At 35.9% G+C, this 22844-nt stretch overlaps 1 protein-coding gene across 1 annotated transcript; it reads left to right on the top strand.

The window, feature by feature from the left end:
- Positions 1 to 156: 156 nt before the first annotated feature.
- LOC133814766 (secreted RxLR effector protein 161-like) lies at positions 157 to 18073 on the top strand. The gene is made up of 2 exons (XM_062247686.1): positions 157 to 497; positions 17908 to 18073. The coding sequence occupies exons 1-2, from the start codon at positions 157 to 159 to the stop codon at positions 18071 to 18073; spliced, it is 507 nt and encodes a 168-aa protein (XP_062103670.1).
- Positions 18074 to 22844: the final 4771 nt, after the last annotated feature.

A 22844-nucleotide genomic window follows, 5' to 3' on the forward strand; every position in this document is an offset into this window, starting at 1 on the left:
AGTAATAAACTATTGTTTCTATCTCAAGAGGTGTACCTTAGGAAAGTGTTGGTCAAATTTGACATGACAGATATCAAGCCAGTTTCAAGACCTATTTCCCAATAGTTTAAACTGAGTTGTGATCATGCTCTTGAGAAAGAAGACTATAAGGAATTTATGGCAGGTGTTCCTTATGCATATGCAGTAGGTTCATTGATGTATGCAATGGTTTGTACTCAACCTGACATTGCTTATTCAGTAAGCATGGTTAGTAGGTTCATGTCAAATCCTGAAAAATCTCATTGGCAGGCATTGAAGGGGATTCTTAGGTACATTAAAGGTTCACTTGGAAAGGGTCTCGTGATTGGTGGAGCTGATGGTAAACATGACAAGTTAGTTGTTATTGAAGGGTTCGTGGACTATGATTTTGTTGGTTGTCTAGACACTAGAAAATCTTTAACAGCCTATGTGTTCACTGCAGTTGAGACTGCAATTGCTGGAAAGCTAGTCTACAAAAGGTGGTTGCCCTATCAACTACTGAGGTAGAATATATTGCTCTCACTGAGGCATTTAAAGAAGCTTTGTGGCTAAGGGGAATAGCTCGAGAATTAAAGCTTCAAGACCATATTATCATAGTCCATTGTGATAATAAGAGTGCAATCCACCTGTCTAAAAACCAAGTTTACCATGAAAGAACCAAGCATGTAGACATTAAGCTATATTTCATCAGAAAGGTCATTGTTGAAGGAGTTGTACTAGTGAAGAAATTCCCTATAGAGCATAACCCCTTGGATATGATCACAAAAGTTCTTCCAAGTAGCAAGTTTTTCTACTTTTGGGATTTGATTCAACTAAAGTAAGTCAGTGTTACTAAACCAAGGTGGAGATTTGTTGGCTACTATTTGTTCAGATAACTCTATTAGTCCTAGGCTTTAGTATTTTAGTTAGTTAGCAATTATAACTGTTTCCTTGAAGAGTTAATTTTGTTTTGTTACTTAGTTTATAAATAGACTCCTCATGTAAAGCTTAATCTATCTTTTTGTCTCAACTTCAGCACAAGTTGTTACTTGTAAAGTAGAGAGATTTTGTGAGTTTTATGAGTTTGTATTGAAATAAAACTCAGATCAATAAAGTTATTTCATTCAAGATCTGATCTACTGGTGTGTACTTAATTTTTTTAATCCAGTTTATAGTTGTTTCTTGATAGATTGTTGTAATAAAGATTGTTGTAATCATTTTTTTCATTTGTGTTTCTGATCATTACTTTGCAATACACCTATCATACTTCATAACCACAACAATATCACATCATGAATTATTACTCAAAGAATGGAAAAGAACACAACCATAGCCGAAACTTACAAGGACCAAAATTCAAAGACATGGCATCAAATCAACACCTTTAGATTTATCCATAACATAGTCTAAACTTTGAAGCACATAGGTCATGAAAAAACAAAAACAAATCCTATGAAAAAAATCTAAAGAATAAAGAAGAAGATGAATAGAAAATCAAGAACACCAATACTCATCCTTACCTCTTGAAAACAATGGTGGACAAAACCCTAATATATTTCCCACTCTTGATCAACCTTTGAAATAACATCTTTTCATGCCCATTTGTTTCAACCATTTAGAACATATAAGAAGAAAAGAAAACATAAAAATCAAGACTAGATCTGTACTTACTATCCCTTGAGCCTTAGACCTTCCTCCTTTCTTTTGAAATCACTCTCTCTTTACGTGGGAGGCTTGGCATGAAGAAATGATGAGCAAACTGCTCTTTAGGGTTCTATGGTTCTATTTATAGTACTAGGCTTTTCAATATAAAGAAAAAGGTAACCTAATTCGCATTAATTCTTTATATCCTATAAACAATAAATCATAAAATAAAAATCAAATAATAATTGTATTCAGTCAATCAAATCCTATTGACAACACACTAACTTCTCTCTTTCTAAGATCCTGTTACTTTGGGACTCAATTTTGACCATGATATCTTTTGAACTAGGGTTCTTTCCTTCTACAAAGTTGTAGACTATCAAATAAGCTTTCTAACGGTATTAAGTTTGTCTAAATATGACTCATATAACTTAAGTTATGGTTATTTTACTAAGGTTGGGTCCAAAGTTATGGCAATTCAAAAAAAAAAGAAGGAAACAACATTCTCTCATGAAGCCATATCATCTAACTTTGGAAACTCACTAGCAACTTGTTCTTGGTGTCAAAGGAGACTACATTCATGCATGCATTCTTAGTTACCATGCACACACACACGACATGAAAACACCAAAAAAGCAAACAAAACATATCAACCTATTTCACTAACTCAAATAATTTAAAAGAAAAATAAATTCATGAAATGTCACACAATTAACTAAAAATTTAATTGCAACAATAAAATAACATAAAAAAAATACTAGGTCACTACAAGTCACTATGTATTAAATATAACAACTTAGAGTTTCTTTCAATACTTGGAAAATGTTTCTTTACCATCTTATATTTAATACATATTTCAAATTTTCCATGCTCGATATTATCATAATCAATAAATCCACATTTAATTTCTCTTTTAATTGTGCTAAATCCTATATGTGCAAGTCTAACATGCCACAAATTAATAGAATTTGAGTCAAGCATATAACAAGAAGAAGATGAAACTTTATTGTTTGAGTTGTCAATGGAAGTACAAAGTTTGAACATGTCATCACAAGCATATCCCTTTCCCACAAATACATTTCATTTGGATAAAGTATGCTTGTCGAAATCTATCACAACCTTGATTCCCGGTTTTCCAAGAAAATTACTACTCACAAGGTTTCTACTCATTTCTATTACATACAAAATATTGGTAAGTTGAACCTTCTTGCCGGATGCAAAGAACAAATTAATAGTCCCCTTGCCTTTAACCTTGGACCATTTCTCATTGCCTATTTGTATCTCAAGCCCTTCCTTTGAAGATTCAAAGGTCTTGAAAAGAGATCAATCATAGGTAACATGAATGGTGACATAAGTATCATACCACCACACATTCACCTTTCCATGGATGGCACTTACTTCGCTTAGTGTTTCCACTAGTTCTTCTTCAGTTGAGTTGACTCTTGCTCCATTGTTATGGTTCCCTTTGAACCTACAATCTCTAGCAAAGTGGTCATTCTTGACACACATGAAGCAAGGTCCCTTGGAAATTTTGATTTGTCCCTCATTCTTCATGGGCCCTAAGGGTTTTTGACCCTTGCCCTTGTTCTTCCCAATTCATTTGCCCTTGTTAGGAGGATTAGCCATCACATTGGCCTTTGAAGTCTCTCAATTAGACTCCTCCTCGTTCTTATCTCTGGAATCCCAGATTCCTCCTCATTCCTCAAGTGTTTGAGGATTTCCTCCAAAGAAATCTCCTTATGGAAGATCTTCTTCCTATAGCCTTTCTAAGATGTAAGTAACTTGGCTATTATGGCACCCACAAGGAATTGTTCCGACAATACAATATTGAGTGTAGAAAATTTATTCACAATAATTTGCAATTCATGTATTCGGAGGAGAATGAGTTTCATATCATAGAACTTAAATTCCAAATATTGAGTAATAATAAATTTATTTGTTTCTTCTTCTTCCGCTCTGTACTTCTTCACCTTAGCGATCTTGGTGTTGGTGTAGAGATCATATAAACAGTCTGATAGCGCATTGAGAATGTGACCCCTACAAATCAATTCATCTGCGCTCTTCTTCCTTTCTTTGATGACTTCTTGGGTGTCATCTTCCTTGGAGGGTTCCAAGGCTTTTAGGTCTTTATCCAAGGCATAGAAAACTTTGGAAAAGGATAGGAAGAATCTAATCTTGTCTTGCCAACGAACAAAGTTAGTCTCATCAAACCAATCCATTCTTACATAGTCTTGAGTCATAAACTTCAAAGCCTATCAAGTGTCCTAGAATTTTTTTGTATGAAATCTATGATCTTCCTATCCAAGTTCTGAAAGCTCACACCTTGATCTTCCAGACCAATCCTCAAACACACAAGGATGTATGTGGGCACGTAAGATTCAAAAGGTTGATTTATGACTCTCCAGATGTACTCAACACATTAGATTTAGAGAGATTTGATAGAGAGAAGAGGAATTGAATAGTTTTCACGTTTAGGAAAACTATTGCATCTATTCAAAGAGATAATTTGACAGTTTATGAAAAACAACGACCTTCTTTTAAAGTATCGCTTCTATTTAGGTTTATAACGATAATTAACTTATTTAATTAATCTTTATTTTATTAAAATAAAACTGATCAATTATAACCTTGTTTAATTATTTAATATAAATAATATTTAAAAAAGAATAATTAAATAAAACAAATTATTTGAAATTCAAAATTTGAATCCCAGGGATAGGAAATGCCACACTCACTATACAGTGAGTGTGTTGACCACACCATTAGGGTTATCCCTAATTTTCTCATTTGTTTATTTAATTAATATTTAAGACAATATATTTATCCCAAAATAAATATTAGTTAATTCAAAATGAACTTTATCTTAAAATATCAGTTTTAAATAAATATCTTATTCTAAATAAGATAATTACTAATCTCTGTTTATATATTAATCCAAACAAGATTAATATTTATTTTAACATATAGTTGTTCAAAATAAAAACTATATAATTGAATAATTATTTAATTAATTTCCCATAACTATCACATAATTAGTTCATTGCCCTGAAAAATTATTTCATTTGCAATTAAGTCCTTCTCTCTACAAATCATTCTTTCAACATCCATACCCTTGACAATGTAGGATAGAGGTGGTCTAGAGACTATGGACCTATAATACGAAGCTCCAATAAACTAGAATATTAATTAAACTCTTTAATTCGATAATCTTATCTATTAATTCTATTATTACTCCACTATAAATATGGAATTGCACTATAAGCATTAATAGAATTATATTTACAGAGTTTTCTCTTGCAGTCCATTGATATAATCAATAAATGTAGTTTTGTCATCCATTTATTGGTTCATTAATTAGAGTTGGTCATGATTACCGTTTTACCCTTCTAATTACCTCTTGATCCTTAAGTATCATTAATTCACTAGCGAATAATTAATCTATAATCAACTTATAGATTTAAGCTCAATAACTATTCAATTCTAGAATTATCCCTTAAGGGAACCAATATTCGATCAGTTATGAAAGTATGGATTCCATTATTGTAATTCATGTTCCCAGCCATTCATGATATTAAATCTCCAAAACAAAAGGCATTAGCCTCATTATACTAAGAAACCTTAACGAGTGAAACAAAATATCTAATAAACACAAACAGGAGTTCATGAATACTCAGGATTTAGACTGATCTACAAATGATCATCTGTTATGATAAGAATAAAATCTTTAGGTCAAACAGTAAGTTTATAAAGACAATTAATTCTTATCGGCCATGTCATATATAATCTCTATTATATACAACACATTTACTAAGATGTCTATCCACATCAGTGATCCGAATATAGATCACTTGCATCCCGTATGCTTAGTAAACAGCACAAGTAAACATTCATTAAAGATTCCTTATTTTAATATGTTACAGACAATTTTTTTAACTCCCTAATTTCTCATAGTAATATCGAGAATACAACGTTGGATCATAAATATAAACATTGCTCCTTTATTTAAGAAAATCATAATAAGCAAAAGGGATCCCATGTTTTGCAAAAGAAAAATAATAGTCTTTAACAAAATAAAATGAGCAACAATATAAATAAAAGAAAAACTTAAAAGGAAATGCTTTGTAAATAAAGTCATGGGCCCATATATCATTCCTCGACATTATGGTCCCCACGAATACATCACTAAGCTCTTGGATCCCACTCGCCACATGCCTTTCTATCCTCAATTGGCACAACAACATCATAAGGAGTTGGCTTCTAATCCCATTAAGGAAAATATAAACATGCAAACATATAACCATAGAGTCATAAAAGTGTTCATAACAACGCTAATTTACTAATCATACAAGATCATAATATATTCCAGGTCATAACATAGGTCATAATCCTAGGTCATAATAGGTCATAAACATGGGTCATAATAACGAGACAAGTATAAGAAAAAGATAAGTGTTTATATAGGGGTAGCAATTAAGCCCCAAACATAAGTTCGTCATACAATTTTTGCAACCGAGCCTATCGGACATCAACTTAGGTATGTCATACATTTTTTAACACCTTAGGTGAAACCACACTTATCTTCTTATTGTACCTAAAATGTTAGGGTCATACATATCACAAACTAAATCATAAACTAAACTACCTAATTTTACTTACCTAGAGTGTGGAAATGAGAGGAAAAAGAGAGATTTCTTTTGCTATAGAGAATAGCCCAAAACCATATATATATGACATAAAGTATTTAAGATTAAAGACTTATAATAATAACTATACTTCCAAAATTTCTAAACCTCATAAAGTCATACTTTCACCCTAGAACCAAAAGATGAAATCTCAAGCCTTCTATAATGCCTATCTCCAACACAACACCGAGAGCTTTAATACTTGGAATATTTCAGCTATAAAGTGGTTTAAAAGGGCTTAGTGTCTTGGATATGTAGGGTTTATATTGGCTTAAGTGTTTTAGGTTAAATAAGAAATAGAAGAAAATATATTTCCCGAGCACTTATAAAGGTTATATGATTTCAGCTATAAGATGTTTGTGGGCAAAAGGAAGAGAGCTTTTGGGGACTATAGGATTTCGAAAATGAGAGAAGCTTGAGAGCTTTTTGAGTGTGAAAAAGTTAAATAGGAATGACTCTATTTATAGGCTTAAATCCCAACTCCTGTCCTTGATCTTCTCCTCCATCTTCCAACTACAATTTTTTTAATTTCAAAACTTCCTCCTCTAATGGTGGTTTCGACCAGCCTATATTACCTATTCAAAGTGTTTCAAACACTCCCTTGATGACACACACACTCACATGTAACCAAAGTAGTCAAAGTGTCCACTTTCTTCTCCAAAAGTCATGCTCACTCCTACACCTATGCCTTCTTAAGTTCAAATCTTTTCAAAAATGTTCAACTATTACAAACTTAGTTATTTAGTTCAAGCGTAGTGTGAAACCTATCATGTAAATTTAAAATTTAGTCTAAATCCTAGCCTAAATATGCTCCACACACCTATGCCTAAGCTAGGTCTTCAATTTAGCTTTAACACTTAATTTAATTAATTCATGAAAAATCCACCTAATAATACCATAGGGAAAATTTGGTCATACACTATATTTTAAATAATTGGGACTTAATTTAGCTCCACATGTATAATCCTTAGACCATCAAATAATATGTGCATTAAAACTATATTCTAATTTAATTAAAAGCTTATAAATATACACTAATTTAAATCATATGCTAAAATCTTATAAATACTAACTAAAATAATTATAACTATCCAAATTATAATTATTTTCTAAATCATAAAATCATATCCTTAAAATAAATAGTTCAAACTTAAAGCAAGCTTTTTAATTTCCACTACTCAAACTAAACTATAAACTATAAAAACTAACATATAGTCAAAATTTAAGGAGAAAATAATATCCTTGGTTATTACAATCTTCCATCCTTAAATAAATTTTATCCTCAAAATTTTACTTACCAAATACCTCAGGATACTGTTACCTCATATCTTCCTTCAATTGCCATGTTGCCTCTCTTTCAGTGCTATGCTCCATGAGATTTTAACTATAGGGATACTTTTGGACCTTAACTCCTTAGTTCCCTGCTCTAGAACGTGTACTGGTCTTTCTTCATAACTAAAATCTTGTTTCAACTCTAGAGCCTTGTAATCGAGCAGATGGGATGGATCTGATACATACCTTCTCAACATAAATAAACAGAAAACATTATGCATTTCAGATAATGATAGCGGTAAAGCCAACTGATATGCTACTTGCCCTGCTTTGTTCAATATCTCAAAAGGACCTATAAACCTTGGGCTTAACTTTTCTTTCTATCCAAAACACATAATCCCCTTCATCAGAGATACTTTGAAAAAGACTTGATCACCTACTGAAAACTCAACGTTTCGCCTCTTAGTGTCTGCATAGCTCTTCTGGCGACTTTGAGCGGCAATCATTCTTTGTCTTATCTTTTCTACTGCTTATGTTGCTTCTCTTACGGCCTTGGGTCCTAAATATTGTCTTTCACCAACCTCGTCCCAATGAAGTGGTGATCGACATTTCCGTCCATATAGCATCTCATAAGGTGTCATGCCTATCATTGCCTGATAACTGTTGTTGTAAGATAATTCTATTAATGGAAGATACTTACTTCATGATCTTGAGAAGTCTAAAGCACACGCCCTCAGCATATTTCTAATATTTGTATGGTACATTTTGACTAACCATCGGTTTGATGGTGAAATGTTATACTTAGCTTTAACTTAGTGCCCATTTAATGTTGTAGACTTTCCCATAACTTTGAGGTAAAAATCGATCCTCTATCAAAGACTATCGTCGTTGGAACTCCATGTAGTCTTACTATCTCTCCCACATAAAGCTCCGCGTATTGTTCTACATTGTAAAATGTTCTTACTGGCAAGAAGTGAGCAGATTTTGTAAGTCTATCTATAATCACCCACACAGAGTCATGTTGCTTGGTGGTTCTTGGTAACCCTATCACGAAGTCCATCACTATATCTTCCCATTTCCATTCAGGAATCTCTAACGGTTGCAGTGCTCCAGCGGGTCTCTGATGTTCATCCTTAACTTGTTGACATGTAAGGCATTTTGCTACAAATTCTACTATGTCTTTCTTCATCCCCGGCCACCAGTACATTGTCTTGACATCGTTGTACATCTTGGCTGATCCCGGGTGTAGTGAATATGGAGTTGTGTACGCTTCTTTCATAATACTATCTCTTAATGCACCTTTTTCTGGCACACACACTCGGTTCCTATATCGTAGCATGCCTTCCTTTGTCAAGGAAAAATTAACATTCTTTGAGCTTTGTAGTGATGCCCTCTTCTTAAGAAGAAACTCATCCTCTTGTTGTTTCCCTTTAATTTCCTCCATTAGTGTTGACTTGATCGTGAGGTCAGCTAGTTGTCCAGTTATTAACTCAATTTCGGACTTCTTAAAATCATCTTGTATGTGTTGTTCTATCCTCTTAAGTGTTGATATTCTTCCGTAACTTCGTCTACTAAGTGCGTCTACCACGACATTAGCCTTTCCTGAATGATACAAGATCAATCATAGTCATTTACTAGCTCCAGCCACCTTCGTTGCCTCATATTGAGTTCCTTTTGCGTAAAGAAGTACTTTAAACTTTTGTGGTCAGTATAGATTTTGAACTTTTTCTCTGTATAGATAGTGCCTCCAAATCTTTAGAGCGAAAAACCACCACTGCTAATTCCAGGTCATGGGTTGGGTACCGCTGCTCGTACTTCTTTAGCTGTCTCGAGGCATATGTGACCACCTTTCTTTCTTGCATCAAAACGCATCCAAGTCCCTGCTTCGACGCATCGTAGTATACTAAAAACTTGCCCTTATCATTTGGGACACATAGAATTGGGGCTAATATGAGCTTCTCCTTTAATGTTTGAAAGCTTTCTTCACACTTCTCCGTCCATGTGAACTTCTGCTGGTTCCTTGTTAAATTTGTTAAGGGTGTAGCTATTTTGGAGAACCCTTCAATAAATCATCTATAGTATCCTGCCAAGCCTAGAAAACTTCTCACCTTGGTGGCACTCCTTGTTTGGGCTAGTCCTTTACTACTTCTATCTTGGCTAAATCTACTTTTATGCCATTTTTAGACATAATGTGTCCTAGAAATGTCATCTTCTCTAGCTAGAATTCCCATTTCTTAAACTTAGCGTATAGTTGGTGATTTTTGAGTCGTTCCAACATCATTCGCAGGTGCTCTTCATGCTCGGCTTTCGTATTTGAGTAGATCAATATGTCGTCTATGAACACCACAACAAACTTATCCAAGTAGACTTTAAATAATTGGTTCATAAGATCCATGAATGTGGCTGGTGTGTTCGTTAAGCCAACACACATTACCAGAAACTCATAGTGTCCATATCTTGTCTAAAAGTTGTCTTTGGCATATCTTATTCTCGTACTCTTAGCTGGTGATACCCTGATCGCAGATCTATCCTTGTAGTTAATCAAAATGATCGCCTATTCGTGGCAAATGATATTTTTTCTTGATCATCACTTTATTTAGTTCTCGATAGTCGATGCACATCCTCATGCTTCTGTCCTTCTTTTTGACAACAAGCACTGGTGCACCCCAAGGCAAATAGCTTGGTCGGATGAAACCCTTGTCTAATAGCTCCTGCAGTTGCATCTTTAACTCCTCTGACTTGGTTGGTGCCATTATACATGGAGCTTTTTATATTGGTGTCATCTCTGGTGCCAACTCTATTTCGAACTTGATTTCCCCACTCAGAGGTAATCCTGGTAGATCTTCTGGAAACACCTCGGGAAATTCGCATACAATATGTATGTCTTTTGGTTCGAGCTGCGTCTCTCGTGACTTTTCCACCACGTAAGCTAGAAATGTATAGCAACAGCTACTAATTAATAGTTGAGCTTTGAGAGCTGAGACTATTGGTATGCGAGTTTGAGAAACTTCTCCTTTGCAGGCGAATTGTTCTCCACCTTCTGATTGAAAGTTGACTGTATTACCCTCACAGTCTATCGTTGGCCCATGTTTGGCTAACCAGTCCATGCCTAATATTACATCATAATCCTTAAGGTCTAACTCGATCAAATCTATTGGTAATCTTCTTCCTTTGATTCGAACTACAACACTACGCACCCCCTACTAGATAGCATTCTTTTCCCCGAGGGAATTCTATGACAAACTTATCTCTAAAAATTTCACATGGTTTATCTAAGCTATCAATCATATTCATAGAGCCAAAAGAGTGCGTAGCTCCTTAATCGAATAAAACATTACATGGTTTTCCGTAGATAGTGATGTAACCTAATACTACTGTATTGCTAGTTTCCGTCTCACCTCTTGTAAGAGCGAAAACTCTGGCTGATACTAGTTTCTCATCCTTCTTTTGGTTTCTCAATTTTGGGAAGTCCTTCTTGAGATGACCCTCTTCTTCACAATTGAAGCATCTCTTGGTCTAATATCAGCATTCTCCTGAATGCGTTCTCTTACAGATTTGGCATTGGGAATATTCAGCATAAGGCCTTTTGTTTCTGTTGCCTTCCGACATATTTTTTCCTTTCTTGTCAGCCTTTTGGTTTTGACCACCATCATGTTTCCTCTTGTGGTCATTTTGTTCGTTGTTATTCTTTTTAGCGCCCCTTCTGGACGCACCTTCTTTCCAGATTCTATCCTCTGTCTATTCGGTTTCCAAGGCTATTTCCAATGTTTCTGCATACGTGGTTACTCCCCGAACTAGCTTCATGTATCAGGCTACCATTGGCTTCAATCCTTTTATGAATCTTTGAATTCTTAGCATCTCTGTGGGTACCGTGTCCGCTGCGAACTTGGCCAGTCGATCAAATTTTATGGCGTACTCCATCACAGTAGAATTCCCTTAATTAAGCGAGATAAGTTTGTCCACCCTTATGGTTAAAATCACAGGACTGTAACACTTTTTGTTGAACACTTGGACAAACTCGTCCCATGTCATAACATTCACATCTCGAGTCTACTTCACTATATCCCACCAGATGCGGGCGTCTTTCTTAAGTAAACTCAAGGTGCACGAGACTCAATACTCGTTCCCCAATCTCATATGTTCTAAGATATATTTTACTGAGCGAAGCCATTCTTCTGCTTCTATGGGGTCTGATCTGCCATCAAAGTTCGGTGGTTGCTGCTTTCTGAAGCATTCATATACTGCCTCGTAGCGAGGCTCTGCCAACTGTAATAATTGTGCTAAAAGAATGACTTGTTGTGCCACTTGTTGTTGTCCTTGGTTTATTTGGAATTCTTCTTCTTTCCTCCTTAGCTCTGCCCTAAGACATGCATTCTCTCTTTCCAAGTTTTCTTGAGCGACAGTAGCTGCCGGTTCTTCTGCTACATTAAGTGCTTCTAGCACTCCCGAAGCTGCTAGCATGTTTAGAAATTCTTCATATATAGGGGTGGTGGCTACTCTTCTTCCTTGCCCTCTTCTCCTTCCTTGGCCTCTTCCATGTCCTTTTTCTTGACCATTAAGTCTTTCATATATTCTTGGTTTCTGGTCCATATTTCTTTTCCTTTTCCCCAAAAGAGAAAATTGTAAAAGCTAAGACAAACAAAACAAGTAGAGGTTATAACTTAGCCTATTGTACTACTTCCTATTAGGTCCATCTATCTACTAAAAACTACCATATTACAATGAGGTCCAACTCGGGTAAATGGGCTTTAACAATTGAATCTTGCATGGAGGAGGGTTTGGTTCAGTATATCGTATCCACTACTAAGGCCCCCTAACTTCTGCTTGACTCCAAAAGACAGGAATTTGAACCCTTGCTTTATTAATTGTTATTCATTTTAATTAGGTCCAATCTAATAATGCAAAGAAAATGAGCCTTCGCAAATGGGCCTTCACAAATGGGTGAACCCATAAGAGAGGAATTTAAAGTTTACACTTTAAATTGAATCCAAAATTCTTAACAATTACTAAATAATGAAAACATAATAAAAGAAAATAACATGTTTTATTAAAATAGAAAATTATTTACAAACTAGCGAAAAAATTCTAAAAATAACATAAATTAAAACTTAGCGATGTGTTCTTATATTCATCTAATCTTCCACATCGGATCCTTCTTCTAGCATGTCCTGAGTGAAGTCCTAATAATCCTCTTGGATGTAGATAAATCTTGAAGTGAAAGTAACATGATTAAGAAATCCTTCCCTAAGGTTATCTGGTAACTGACGAACATTTTCTCCTATTTCTCCATTTGGTAATATATCATCTTCGAATATTCTAAAATTTCCTGCAAACCTATCCATAAATATATCATATTTATCTTCAATAGGTACATCATGATCAAATAAAACTTTGTTCCATGCTATCTTTAAACTTGGTTCTGCTAGAGGTTGTTTGGCTGAGTGCATGAGAACTATGGACTTCTCATGTGATTTTAAAAGGGATGTATGACTATCGATAATCTTTTCTATCTCCTTGTGAATTCGATTAATTCTACGAAACACCTTTTCGAACTCATTCTCATACTCAAGGTCGGTCATTCTCCTTATTACCTTAACTTTTCTAACAACACTTGAGTCTATTGAGTTAAATTATGAAAATAACACAAGAGAAGCATTAAAAACATAATTAAAAAATGATAATACTTACTTGGTAGCGAGTTGGTCCTTTGAAGCTGTCGTGTGTTTTTCTTGAGAACATTCAGGATCAATATATTCGTGGCTGTAGTACCACTTGTAACACCCTAATTTCTCATTGTATTATCAAGAATACAGCGTTGGATCATAAACATAAACATTGTTCCTTTATTTAAGAAAATCATAATAAGCAAAAGGGATCCCATGTTTTGCTAAAATAAAATAATAGCCTTTAACAAAATAAAATGAGCAACACTATAAATAAAAGAAACACTAAAAGGAAATTCTTGTAAATAAAGTCATAGAAATTGATCATTCCTCGACTATATGGTCCCCACGAATACATCACTAAGCTCTTAGGTCCCACTCGCCACGGACATTTCTATCTTCATTTGTCTGCATAATAACATCATACAGAGTGAATTTCTAAGCCCAGTAAGGAAAATACAAACAAGCAAACATATAACCATATAGTCATAACAAACATACCATAAGTTCATACAAGTGTTCATAACAATGCTAATTTACTAATCATACAAGATCATAATATATTCTAGGTCATAACATAGATCATAATCCTAGGTCATAATAGGTCATAATAACAAGACAGGTATAAGCAAAAGATAAGTGCTTATACATGGGTGGCAATTAAGCCCCGAACATAAGTGCGCCATACAATTTTGGCAGCTGAGCCTACTGGACATCAACTTAGGTCCGTCATACCTTTTTGAACACTTTAGGTCTAGCCACACTTATCTTCTTATTGTACCTGAAATGTTAGGGTCATATATATCACAAACTAAGTCATAAACTAAACTACCTAATTTTACTTACCTTGAGTGTGGAAATGAGAGGAAAAAAGAGAGATTGCTTTTGCTATAAAGAATCGCTCAAAACCATATATATATGACATAAAATATTTAAGATTAGAGACTTATAATAATAATTATACTTCGAAAAAATTTAAACCTCATAAAGTCATACTTTCACCCTAGAACCAAAAGATGAAATCTCGAGCCTTCTATAATGCCTATCTCCAACACAACACCAAGAGCTTTAATACTTGAAATATTTCGGCTATAAAGTGGTTTAAAATGGCTTAGTGTCTCGACTATGTAGGGTTTATATTGGCTTTAGTGTTTTAGGTTAAATAAGAACATAGAAGAAAATAAATTTCCCAAGCACTTATAAAGGCTATATGATTTCAGCTATAAGGTGTTTGTGGGCAAAAAGAAGAGAGCTTTTGGGGACTATAGGATTTTGAAAATAAGAGAAGCTTGAGAGCTTTTTGAGTGTGAAAAAGTTAAATGGGAATGACTCTATTTATAGGCTTAAATCTCAACTCCTTTCTTTGATCTTATCCTCCATCTTCCAACTACAATTTTTTAATTTCAAAACTTCCTCCTCTAATGGTGGTTTCGGCCAGCCTATATTACCTATTCAAATTTCTACAAACACTCCCCTCATGACACACACACTCACATGTAACCAAAGTAGTCAAAGTCTCCACTATCTTCTCCAAAAGTCATGCTCACTCCTACACCTATGCCTTCTTAAGTTCAAATATTTTCAAAAAGCTTCAACTATTACCAACTTAGTTACTTAGTTCAAGCTTAGTGTGACACCTATCATGTAAATTTAAAATTTAGTCTAAATCCTAGCCGAAATATGCTCCACACGCCTATGACTAAGCTGAGTCTTCAATTTGGCTTTAACACTTAATTTAATTAATTCATGAAAAATCCACCTAATAATACCATAGGGAAAATTCAGCCATACACTATATTTTATATAATTGGGACTTAATTTAACGCCACATGTATAATCCTTAGACCACAAAATAATATGTGCATTAAAACTATATTATAATTTAATTAAAAGCTTAAAACTATACACTAATTTAAATCATATGCTAAAATCTTATAAATACTAACTAAAATAATTATAACTATCCAAATTATAATTATTTTTTAAATCATAAAATCATATCCTTAAAATAAATAATTAAAACTTAAAACAATCTTTTTAATTTCAACCACTCAAACCAAACTATAAACTATAAAAACAAACATATAGTCAAAATTTAAGGAGAAAATAATAACCTTGGTTATTACAATTTTATTCATTATATATGATCTTAATTCTTTCATACTAATATAAGATCATATTCTCATGAATAAATAAAGAATTCTCTTGATATTATCATATGATTATTTCAAACAATATTTATAATATTCATATATAATAAAATTATTCTTTTTATTTAATTCAATAAAGTGTCTTTACATGTTTTTATGACATTAATCCTAACAGAAAACACAACCAAAGGCTTATACATGATTTGTATCGCTGTCCTAATTCTCTGTATCGTAGCCCACCATAGATGTTTAAGGCTTTTTCTAAGAGGAAATGGGAATTTGAATTGAACAAGCCTTGAACTCACAAAGTCAAGCCCTTTCTTCATGAGTTTCTTGGAGAAAACTAGAGATTCTTGAAAGCAAGAGAGAGAGAGGTTAGAGAGAGATTTGAGAGGGTGATCAAGTCTTCAAAAACTCTATGAGGACCCTTTTATAGTGTAGGTGCCGTCAATAGGTCTAACCAATAGAATTAGAGCTAAAGAACTTGTAATTTGGAGCTTAAAACACGTGTCCGTACAGACACATCAGTCGACACATCGACTGCTTGTAGGTGACGCATCGCCTGCCAAGCGATGCGTCGCCTACTAGGGCTTTTCGAGCCCTTTGCATATAGGCGATACAATGCCTCCTAAGAGGCGAAACATCACCTCACTCTCTAACTTTCGACCCCTCCAACGGGCCTAAAATTGCTCCAAATGCTACCAAAATTTTTGTGGATCCTTAGATACCTCCATGTATCACTTTGGACCCAAAAACACAATTTTTAAGTGCCTACAATAGAAACCCAAATTTCACATCTACACTATGTGAGATTCACTAAGTGTTTTATACCTAGCTTGTACGATGACGCTTATCCTTTGTATTTAACCAATTATAACAACTTTAATTCTTAAAAAAAATGTTTTCCACAACATCTTGTAGTAGGCTTACCTTATAATTTCAAATGATGAGTGTATAAAAAATGGACTCCACCTTGAGGGATTTAGTCTTGTGATGTAAGAATTGGCCATAGAAGTAATTATAATTAAATGTTGTTAATGGTTGTTGGGGTTGTTGCGGAAGGAGGAAAAAATGCCAAAATTTTGAAAAATGGTTAGGGCAAAATGATGGCTCATGACTAGTATTATGCTATATCGGGTCTTTCGCGTGTATGCCACATGGAAGACTGATGCTAAATATTATTCGTGTCAGTAGAGGTTTGACTCGAATGAGCTAAGTGAAACATTTTTTCACTTAGCTCATTCGCATTAGTTCCCCATTGATATGAATGATCCCAATAAATGGCATCAATGTTATCGTTGATGCCGTTTAGTTAAATCTGCGTCAGTTGACCAGTGACATGGCTTCCCAGATTGAGTGAATAATGTTAGTCAACTCCATTGACTGACGCAAAATTTGTATTTTATATTAATGCTATATATTTAATGTTAAATGTGTTACGTGGTACATTATTGAATTTCCCAATATATAATATTAAACTAATAAAAATATTAAAAAAAAGTATGATTTGATGAATTATATGAGTGATAATTATCATAAAATTACCTTATTCTCTTTATTAAAGTAATAAATAAAATACACTTTTGGTAGGATCACGTGCTTATTATTTAGGGAATTTTACATAAAGTACAAAAAATGACACTATCTTTGCAATTTTACTGCAACACGATATTTTTTACATTTTTACTATTCACATTTATCTTTTATACAGTTTTATATTTTTTAATATTACATTTATACTATCTTTACTATCACATCACTCTTTCTCTTTCTCTTTCTTCTTCTTCCTTTATCACTTCTTCTTCTTCTTCTTTCATCATCTGTTACCTTTTCTCTCTTCTTATCTTCTTCTTCCTCCATCGCCTACATCACATCCATGCCCAAGCTCGTCTTCCTCAATTCTGATCACCTCGTCGTCGGCATGCCAACAACGATGCTATCATTTTTTTTTCATTTTTTTAAATATTTTGTTAATTTATTTTTTTTATTCCCTTAGTTTTAGTGTATTTTATAGTTTTGATGTTTTTTATGTTTATGTTACCTTTTTTTTTTGGTTTGTTTGTTCTATTTTTATATATATTAGTGCTACTTTTTATTATGCATGCAATGTATTGATGTAATGCTTGAATGATTTGAATATGTTGTTTAGTGTTAGTTTTTATAATTATTATGGTATTATTTTTTTATTATTTTATTAAGTATTATTTTAGGGTTTGTGTTGGGTTCTTTTAGTGTTTAGGTTGTGCTGCGATGTTGTTTTAGAATTTTTCTGAGCAAGAAGATAAGCAAGTATTTATTAATTTTTTTTTATATTTCAAGTTTTATTATGATTTGTTCGTTTTAAATTTTTTTGATTAGTTATAAGTTGTTTCTATGTTGTTTTGTAGTGATTGCAAGGGTTTTGTATAGTTCTTTATTGAGTACTTTTGTCGAAGAATCAAGTGGTCATGTTTACAGTGATTGTGGTATTTTTATTAATTAGTTGTTTTGATGTTGCAGTCAGGTTGCGATGGGTATTGGTGTTCATGAGTTAGATGTTGTCCAATTAGTACTTGAGATTAAAGTAATTCTTGATATTCAAAAGAGGAGTGCCAAGCCTGGAGTAGCTTTCAAGTCTCCTTTCAGGAATGACTGTGGACCTTCAAATGCTGGAGTTGTTTTGTAGTTTGTCTGTTGTTGTAGTGTAGTTGTTGTTATGATATTTGTTGAGTTTTGTTTTGTTGTGAGTGTGTGTGTGTGTGTTTTTTTTTTTTTTAATTTTGTGTTATCTATGATGTGCATCATATAAATGCATTTTTTTATTTTATTTTTTAAATTCTGGATCATGTAAGAATATATATATATATATATATATATTAATCTTTTAGTTAGGTAATGCCAATTTGATTGTAGACAAGTTTTATTATCAATGTTAAGTTGTTTTTTTTTTTAAATGAGTTATGTTTTTTTTTATAAATATAAAAACAACACCAAAGCATCTTAAGAGGAATAGAATAGAACGAATTGTAAGTGTTTTTTATAAGTGACGAAAATAAAGCAAAAATAGGGCATAAACTGTATGACAAATTATTTAAAAATTTATTAACTAACTGTAAGTCTCAAGGAGCACTTGCAAACAATTGTAAAGGATTGTAAAATAATAATATAATGTTTGATGAAATGGAAGTGCATGATGCACATAAATAGAGATTATTAAAAAATTTATTTCAAAAAATAAAAAAAGAGGGAGATGGGAGGTATAATTAAAAAATATTATTAATATTTGTTTATTTTAATAAAAATGAGCTGCATAAAGCTTGTCAGACATTTATGAGTTTTTGATATCTTGTGGTGTTTTTTTTTTACGTTATTCCTTCTTATCTTTCTTTTTTTCGATGCTTAGTACTCTCTTTCTTTTTTCTTTTCTTGTGCTCAACAATTCTTTCTCTATCTCTTTCTTTCTTTCTATTTTATTTATTTATTTTATTCTTCTTCGTCTTCTTCTTCTTCAGGTTTTATCAGCAACACCACCATCCAAGACCACTGTTGATTTGTGATGATCTTGCAACACAAAAAGAACACGACATCAAAGATCGCAACACAAAAAAAACCTGACATCAGAGACCACAACACAAAAACAACATGACATCAGAGACCAATGTTCATTCATCATTTCTTTTTGTGGCGAGCTTACATTGATTGCACATCAACAAACAAATATAAGTGAAACCAGATCGAGATCAGTTGTAGCTGTCATGTTGTTTGCAATCGAGATTATCTGTAATCAACACCGTGGGTCGCTTGAGAAGGGATGGTCTTGCAACCTATGAAGGAGAGATTAAGTCGTATTTGTGTAAATAAAGATTTTGCTCCATACAAAAGTTATAAATGCCTAAATGAAACCAGATCAAGATCGGTTGTAGCTGTCTGTTGTTTGTAATCGAAATTGGCTATAATATGCACCGTGGGTCGCCTGAGAAGGAATGGTCTTGCCACCTATTAAGGAGATATCAAGTCATATTTGTGTAAATAAATCTTTTGCTTCGTACAAAAGTTATAAATGCCTAAGTGAAACTAGATCGAGATTGATTGTAGCTGTCGTGTTGTTTGCAATCGATATTGGCTGTAATCGGCACCATGGGTCACCTAAGAAGGAGTGGTCTTGCCGCCTATGAAGGAGAGAACAAGTCGTATTTGTGTAAATAAAGCTTTTGCTCCGTACAAAAGTTATAAATGTCGTGCTAAAGTAAAAAAAACGTTGTTTTTTTTTTATAGTTTTTGGTTATTATCGAAAAAACCCTATTATTTATTTATTTTAATTTTTATACTCTATACTTTTAGTATTTATTTAGTATATATTCAATATTTGTTTTGTATAATTATGTTATATGTTTATGAATTCAGCATGATTATATATATATTAGCATTTGTTTATAATTGTAGTATATGATTAGTATCTAACTCTGTAATTACCATGTTTATTTTTCTGGAAGAAAAAATGAAGTTCAGATAATTTTTTTTTTAAAATGGTGAATATAAAATATAAAATTGAAATATTCTATGTACCTATTGTTATCCCCATTTCCTGCCTTGGGCCCGGGACGGTGGTCCAGGCCCACTGTCTGGGCAATTGGGTTTAGGCCCAGCCCAGGCCTGCTTGGCAGGGAATGACCGGGAGCGACGGCCCAAGTGTGGGTCCAAACCCGGACGGTGTCCAGGAAGATGATCTGGGACGATCGTCCGGGAGAAGTATAGTTATTTGGGATAATGGTCGAAGGGTACGCAAATGATCCCGGAGCCTGGTAAACAATCTGGGCCTACGGTAAATGAAGAGGGACAGAGGTAAACGAACCTGGGTCAAGTCCTCCAGGTTGGCAGGAAAAGGCATCCGTGACTCTGAAGCCACCCCATGACGCGTGGGGGTTGTCCCCAGTTTTCACCTGCGGAAAAGGCCACCTCGGGATTCCACGCCGCTAGTTCAGACCTGCGCTGCCACTATACTGACTGATTTTGTCCCCTGAATCTATCTCATAACTCGAAATGCCCAGACCAAAAGCCCCATTTTTTCGGGGGAAATATAGGCCTTGGGCTGCCCCAGTGGGCTTTGATCATTCTTAATCTTTTGTATTTTTATCCTTTATATTGGGCTTCCAACAGAGAAGCCAACGGTATTTATATCCTTGTTGGGCCCGGGTCATGCCCGGCCCAAGCGCAGTGCTCCTGCGAGCCTATAAATACAGGTGATAGAGCACTGGAGAAAGGACCTCTCTTTGGCTTGTATACAGTTACTTTGTTAAAACATAGAGAGAAACTCCATTGTAAAAGACTTTCCAAGCTCTAATACAACTGTCTCGTAGACTAAGGCTCATTAACGCCCCAACCACGTAAAAATCTTGTTTATATCTTCCAAATTCCCTAATCATTAATCTCACTTACTTTTTATTAAGATAGTTTCCGAAAACCTCGGTAAACATTTTGGTTCTTTCATTGAGAGCCTGAGAAAGCTAGTGCTAACATCAAACCTCTACTACAATGGTGAATACAAGACACACCACTTTCGACCCTAATAACCCAGAGCAGGGCAATGGAGAGCCGCCGCCTTCCCAGCCTCTTCCTCAGAATCCGCCTGAGAACGCTCCTCCTCAGACGTCTCACCTTGACAAGTCACAAGACTATGAGGGTGGAACAGAGTACGAAGAGGAGAATGAGGAGGATATTATGATGAGAGGAGAACGAGGGGGAATACCACGACGAAGCTGCGGATCCCGAGATCCCAGGAGGAGATCCCAACCAGTAGGACCTGGAGGTGACTAGACTGAGGCAGCAAGTCCTGGACCAGGAGGCCAGGATTGCTGAGCAGGCAGAGGCGTCTCGGCGGATGCAAAAGTCCTTCCAAGCCCTGCAGGCATTCATAGCCGTGCAGGGTCCGGCGACCAATCTTCCAGCTGGCCCGCTTCTGAGAGCGCAATAGCCCACTCTGCAAGCCAGAGCCGGAGCCCCCGAAGATGCAAGGTCGGCCCCTCCCCCAGAACAATTTCCTCAGCCAGTCCTAGGAAACCAAGACTGGGAGAAAAAGAAGGCCAAGGGAAAGACCCGGGAGAAAAACACCCCCGTCACGAAAGCCGGGACACGTCCCCGGCCACTCCCTAGGAAAGAAAAGGTGCGCTCCGTCCTAGGACAGGGCCACCCGACCAATCCACAGGGGACGCGGCCACGGGATGCTCGGCCCTGGCATACCCCAAGGCGAGACGGGCGGGAAAGGTCTTTGCACCCTAGTGCCTTAGTAAACAAAAATCGCCAGGAAAACCCGCGTAGCGAAGAGCGTCATGCCCTTAGTTCAGGGGACGACACGTCCCGGATAGACCAACGCAATGGACTGAACGCTCGAAAAGAGCGGGCCCATAAGGAAAATATCCTCCTCTGAGGTGGCGACCTTAGGAACAACATCAACGATAGGAGGAACGAAAGAATCCCCCTGGAGGATGGCACGGCCAGGTAGCTCATAGAGCAGCTAGCCGCTTTGAAAAAGGTCACGGACCGTTTGGTCCGCAAGCAGGAAGGAGCGGATACCTACTCCGACGACGAGGACAAAGAGCCCTGTGCGAGGCACATCCTGGACACTGTGCTCCCCAAGGGGTTCAAAATGCCAAGTCTCACGGCCTATACCGGAAACACTGACCCCAGGGATCATCTATCCCGGTACAACCGGCTTATGACCGTGGCCCACGTTAGTGATGACGGCAAATGCCTCTGTTTTCGTTCACTCTAGGTGGTCCCGCCGAGGAATGGTGAAAGAGACTTAAGCCGGGATCCATCCAATCCTGGTCAGGGCTGCAGCCGGCATTTCACAAAGCAGTTCGTGGCCGACATGAGGATGGATATGCAAATCAGCGCCCTCGCCAATATTAAATAGCTCCCCGCGGAGACACTGAGGGCCTACATCTAGCGTTTCACTGAAAAAGCCTCCAAGACTAAGGTGGACGATGGGAAGCGCTTGGTGGCATTGCAGTCCGGGATCCGGGCCAGGTCCCCTCTCTGCGATGACATGCAGCGTAGCAAGGCGGCTACCTTGGAAGAATTCATAAGGAGGGCCCAAGGATTTATCAACTGGGAAGAGGCTCAGATCCAGGCTTTCAGATGGCCTTCGGTGCCACAGCCCGGTGCCCAAGCGTTCCCGGGGTACGGGGTGCAGTTCCCGACACAGTCCTACGTCACGCCCCCGATCACCCCGGGATCAGCCGTTACGCTTGGGGTTACCTACACCCCTACGGTGTACGGTCCTGCCTCTTCAGGGTATGCCTCAGTCCAGTCCGCCACTTTTTCGGATATGGAGCCGCGCCAGTGGGTTACAGTGTTGCCCCCATTGGGGCCCAGCAATCGTAGGCAGGATTAACGGAGGCAAGCGTAAACCCCTCCCGGGGGAAGAGATCTGGCAAAGGCCAAAATCAGTCTGAGCT

Source organism: Humulus lupulus, chromosome 2 (assembly GCF_963169125.1).
Source record: "Humulus lupulus chromosome 2, drHumLupu1.1, whole genome shotgun sequence".
NCBI lineage: Eukaryota > Viridiplantae > Streptophyta > Magnoliopsida > Rosales > Cannabaceae > Humulus > Humulus lupulus.